The sequence below is a fragment of the Calidris pugnax genome, unplaced genomic scaffold, assembly GCF_001431845.1.
Source record: "Calidris pugnax isolate Ruff unplaced genomic scaffold, ASM143184v1 scaffold1334, whole genome shotgun sequence".
Lineage (NCBI taxonomy): Eukaryota > Metazoa > Chordata > Aves > Charadriiformes > Scolopacidae > Calidris > Calidris pugnax.
Genome location: NW_015091873.1, coordinates 1 through 4,841, shown reverse-complemented (window position 1 = coordinate 4,841; position 4,841 = coordinate 1). Strand labels below are relative to the sequence as shown.

At 49.5% G+C, this 4,841-nt stretch overlaps 1 protein-coding gene across 1 annotated transcript; it reads left to right on the top strand.

Moving 5' to 3' along the window:
• Positions 1-6: 6 nt before the first annotated feature.
• Positions 7-2,314, top strand: LOC106900117 (interferon-induced very large GTPase 1-like). The gene is made up of 2 exons (XM_014962100.1): positions 7-1,772; positions 2,082-2,314. The coding sequence occupies exon 1, from the start codon at positions 488-490 to the stop codon at positions 1,622-1,624; it is 1,137 nt and encodes a 378-aa protein (XP_014817586.1). The 5' UTR covers positions 7-487; the 3' UTR covers positions 1,625-1,772; positions 2,082-2,314.
• The last annotated feature ends 2,527 nt before the right edge of the window (positions 2,315-4,841 follow it).

Below are 4,841 nucleotides of genomic sequence, written 5' to 3'. Positions count from 1 at the left end.
CGAAAAAGAACTGAGAGACAAATTTATTTCTCTCTGGGATAACTGGATTTCTGAAGTCTCCTCTGCTGTTCCCCGTCTGGAAAAGGTCGATATCGATCTGGAGAAAGAAGGAGTCCTTCTAGATCACTTTAAGGAGCCAAAATTGCATGAAAGAATCAGCATACTTCCCAGATGCAAAGAATTTTCTGTTGACTGTGAGAAACATGTCGCTAAGAAAAAAAGGTTTGGGATCTTGAGTATCGATGATGTCGAAAACAGCACAATACACCGCATTACAGAGAACATCAAAGGCTACTGGAAGGCAAACGTTGAGAAGAAGGAAAAAGTGAAAAAGGATTGCGACCAAAGTTTTATCCGTGAAATACGAAACAAAGTACAGAAAGGTATAAACTCTGTCCCTGACAGTGCAAATTACAGTTTTAACAAAGATTCCGCGATAGATTCGTCGCTGTATCTCTGCGGAATAGCCGCAGAGAGGTTTAAAGCCATGCACTCGGCATTCAGGAAAGCAAATCATCCCGCTGTCTACCTGGAGAGCAAGAGAGAAGATTTCTTTACCTGTTTCCAGATTTCCTGCCAAGGAGCCACTTCTGTCACAACATTTGCCATTTTCCTGTGTGACAAGATTGCCCCAGCTCTCCGGCAGGCGGTCTATGAGAGGACAGCTCTTGCCATAGCTCGAGACATGAAGGCTAAAGTCCCAGATTTCAGGGGCAACAGGGCCTCCCTGGAAGTTTGCCTGCTGAGGTACCTGGCAGAAGAAGAAAACTTTTGGTTTTTCAAGATGTACCTTGATAGCCCACGTGATTTCTTACAGAGTTACATTTGGAAGTGTGTTGAGGAGTTCTGCTCTGAGAACAGGAGGCTGGAGACGTTTTTAGAGGACTCCCTCACCCTCTGCTACGAATGCATCCTCTCAGCTGTTTCTGCATCAACCAAGGTTGTCAAAGACCGAATAGACAGAAATGACAAAATCTCTCTTTGGCTGGATGCATTTTGCCAGGAACTTGGAGAGGTGCTAAGCTTGCCCAGAAGGGACCTGAAGGGCATCGAGCACCAGGAGGTAACAGACATAGAGTTCCTGAATAACGCCATGACAGAATCGCTGTCTGCCATGAAGGACCAGCTCAAGAAGGAGCTCGCTACGGCTGACATGAGCTCCCTTGAAAGGCAGCCTCACGAAATCCTGGCGGAGCAGTTTTCGGGGTGCTGGGAGCAGTGTCCCTTTTGTGGGGCTCTCTGCACAAACACCATGCCGAACCATGATGGGGACCACCAGCTCCTCTTCCATCGGCCACAAGTTTTGGGGGGATACAAGTGGGATAAGACGGACGATCTATCCATCAATATTTGCTCTAGTCTCGTCACAAGTAACTGTTCATTCAGGATCGGTGGAGACAAATGGATGCCCTACAAGAGATACCGGGATGCAGGACCTCCTTTTTCCACTTGGAAGATTCTTCCTGATACATCCATACAAGCGTACTGGAAATGGTTTGTGTCTCATTTCCGGGCAGACCTAGAAAGATTTTATGATGGGAAATTTCAAGGCAAAGGAGCAATCCCTGATTCGTGGCAGAGTATAACAAAGCAGCAAGCACTTGACGAGCTGGAGAAGCATTAGGTCGGGTCGATATGAAGGAAGAACCACAACCTCTGCGTTTTAGAAGAATGTGGTACAAGTCTATCCACAAAATATTGTTATCATGACTGCAACCAAAACCACACTAAGAAAATGATGTTTAATTGCTCACAAAGTTGAGTGAAATAAGGTGAGATACTCCTACCATCATCCAAAAACTCTCTTCCTTCATGCTTAAATCAATACCCTCTTCCTTTCTTGCCATAAGCCTTTACCTCTGCTTTGTCTTAGAGAAAAAACCCCAAAACCCCATCCCCTGCAGAGAGCAGTCATATGGCCAAGATGAAGACCAAATGGCCAGTGAAGAGCAACAAAGCACATGGGCCTGCTGAACTTTCCTCCTGCTCTTAGCCATGGTGGCGACTCCTCCTGCCATTTGCTTTGCTTTTGAGCAAAAAACTTCTGTATGGCAGATCTGGAGAATTCTGTGTCTTTGCAGCTTCCTCAGCAGCCATCGGTGGTGTGTGACGTTAGCGTTGGTGCCATCAGGACAGGCTGCTGGCAACAGAGCCATGGTCTGGAGAACATGGAACCAGCTGGGACGGCACCACTGAGGTGGTCGGTGGCCTTTGCTGCTGGAAATCCAAGAGCCAAACCCTCCCGTAGAGTTGCTACAGTGGCGATTCCAGAATAATCCCTTGCAGTCTTTGCTAATAAAGTAGTTGAGTGGGACTGGACTGGTCTCTGTGTCCTTTATTTTCAGGTTGAGTGAGACTTCGGGGTTAGTGTGGTGGAGACAGGCGGGTGATGACTGGGTCCGTGGAAGGGTGTGTGGGAGGAGAGTGTCTGCTCCTTTCAGGGGGTCTGGTCGAGGACCTTCTTTGGTGTCTCAAGGGATAATGTGAAGGGGAGGATGCCATCCAGAAGAACATGTGGTGAAACAAATCTGCCCGAGAAAGGGTCAGGGGGGCAGTGGTGGGAACCAGGCCTGGTCGGTCACACTGACTGAGGAGCGAGAGGGCGAGAAGGTTTGTTCCAGGGCTGTGAAGTGATCAGGTCAACTGGGAAACCAAGGGAAAAAAGGGGAAACCAAATCCAAAATACACCAAAAAAAAAAGGACAGGCCATTGTTGTAGGCAACTCCATCCCAAAGGGAGCTGGAGGCCCGACATGCAGACCTGCTGACCCACTTCTCAGGGAGCTCTGCTGCCTCCCCTGGGCCCGGGTGAAAGACAGAAAAAGAGAACTTCCCTCCCTGGTAGGCCCCTCAGATTATGACCCCTTACTCATTGTTCAGGCAGGCAGAGACAAGCTGTTAACAAGAAACCCAAGGGCCATCAAAAGAGACTTCTGGGCCTTGGGACAAGCGGTCAAGGCATCAGGAACACGGGTCGCGTTCTCCTCGGTCATCCCAGTGGCAGGGAAGCACAAGGAAAGTAACCAGAAGAGCCAGCAGATCAATGCCTGGCTCCGAGCCTGCTGTCAGAGGCACAACTTTGGGCTTTGTGAGCACAGGAAGGTTTACATGACACCAGGCCTGCTGGAGACAGATGGGGCACACCTGTCTCAAAAGGGGAAGCGGGTCTTTGCACAGGAGCTGGCAGGGCTCATCAAAGGGTCTTCAAACAAAGTTTGAAGGGGGAAGGGCTGGAATCCATCGGTGGAGACACAAGGGCCATCCATGGCTTAGGAACTATGGCTGTGGCTGGGAATGCTCAGGTAGAGGTTAGGCCTTCCTACACCCAAAAGGTGGTGGGACCAGCAGCCCAGCTGAAGTGCTTTTACACTAATGCAGGCAGCATGGGCAACAAACAGGAGGAGATGGAAGCCCTTGTGCGGCAGGAACACTGTGAGGGAGTCACCATCACGGAAACGTGGTGGGATGGCTTGCACGACTGGAGTGCTGCAATGGATGGCTACAAACTCTTCAGAAGGGACAGGCAGGGACAGAGAGGAAGAGGGGTGGCCCTGTGTGTCAGGGAGGGTTATGAATGTTGAGCACTAATTGAGGGTAATAGTAGGGTTGAGTGCCTTTAGGCAAGAATGAGGGGGAGAGCCAGCAAGGCTGATGTCATGGTGGGAGTCCATTATAGATCAGCCAACCAGGATGTTGAGGCAGATGAAATATTCATGGCTGGAGGCCATCTTGGGCACAGTGACCGTAACATGACAAAGTTCTCGATTCTCAGGGAAGCAAGGAGGGGAACCAGCAGGACTGCTGTCATGGACAAGCAGAGGGCAACAGCCTGCTCAACAGAGCCCCTTGGGAGGCAGCCCTGAAGGGCAAAGGAGTCCGGGAAGGCTGGGATGGTTTTCAAAGAGGAAGCCTTAAAAGCACAGGAGCAGGCCATCCCTGTGTGCAGGAAAGCGAGCCATCAGGGGAACAGGCCAGCCTGGCTGAACAGAGAGATATTGTCACAACTCAGGGAAAAAAGGAGAGTTTATGGCCTTTGGAAAAAGGGGCAGGCTGCTCAGGAAGATTACAAAGGCATGGTAAGGCTATGTAAGGAAAAGATTAGAAAGGGCAAAGCCCAACTAGAACTTAACCTGGCTGTGTGAGCCGATGCAGGCAGGACGCAGGAACAATCACAAAACCATGGATTAAGGGCAAAGAACAAATTTCATCTCAATATCTCATGGATCTGGGAACCTCAGAAGCAGCACCCGGGCAGAGGCAGCAAGCAGGGGACACAGGCACCACAGAGCAAGAGTCCTTATTAGCAAGAGAGTCCTCGTTAGGTAGGGAGTGAGGGAGCGAGGGAGCTCTCACTTGCTGTTTAGGGCTGTATTTCAAGGATTCTGTCCAGCAGAGCTTTCTGCTGGGCTTTGATCTCTCCAACAGCAGGGCAGGAATCTCAGGCGGGTTTGATAAGGTGCCCCTGAGCCCATCCCAGCCTGTGTTATCTGAGTGCAGGTGTTCTACTTGTTGAGCACACAAAACTAAGCAACAATGAATGTGATAGATGTGTTTTCCAGCACCCCACATGCGAGTCACTTGAGCGTATTTACAGTCCTCCTTGCCAATCTTCAGTTACATTCCCACATGGACCTTGGATTATAAAAACAATAAAAAGAATTTCTATAAATATATTAGTAACAAAAGGAGGACTCGGGAGAATCTCCATCCTCTGTTGGATGTGGGAGGTTAACAGAGTGACAAAGGATGAGGAGAAGGTCAAGGTACTTAATGCTTTCTTTGCCTCAGTCTTCAGTGGTAGAGTTGGTTATTTCCTGAGTACCCAGACCCCTGAGCTAGCAG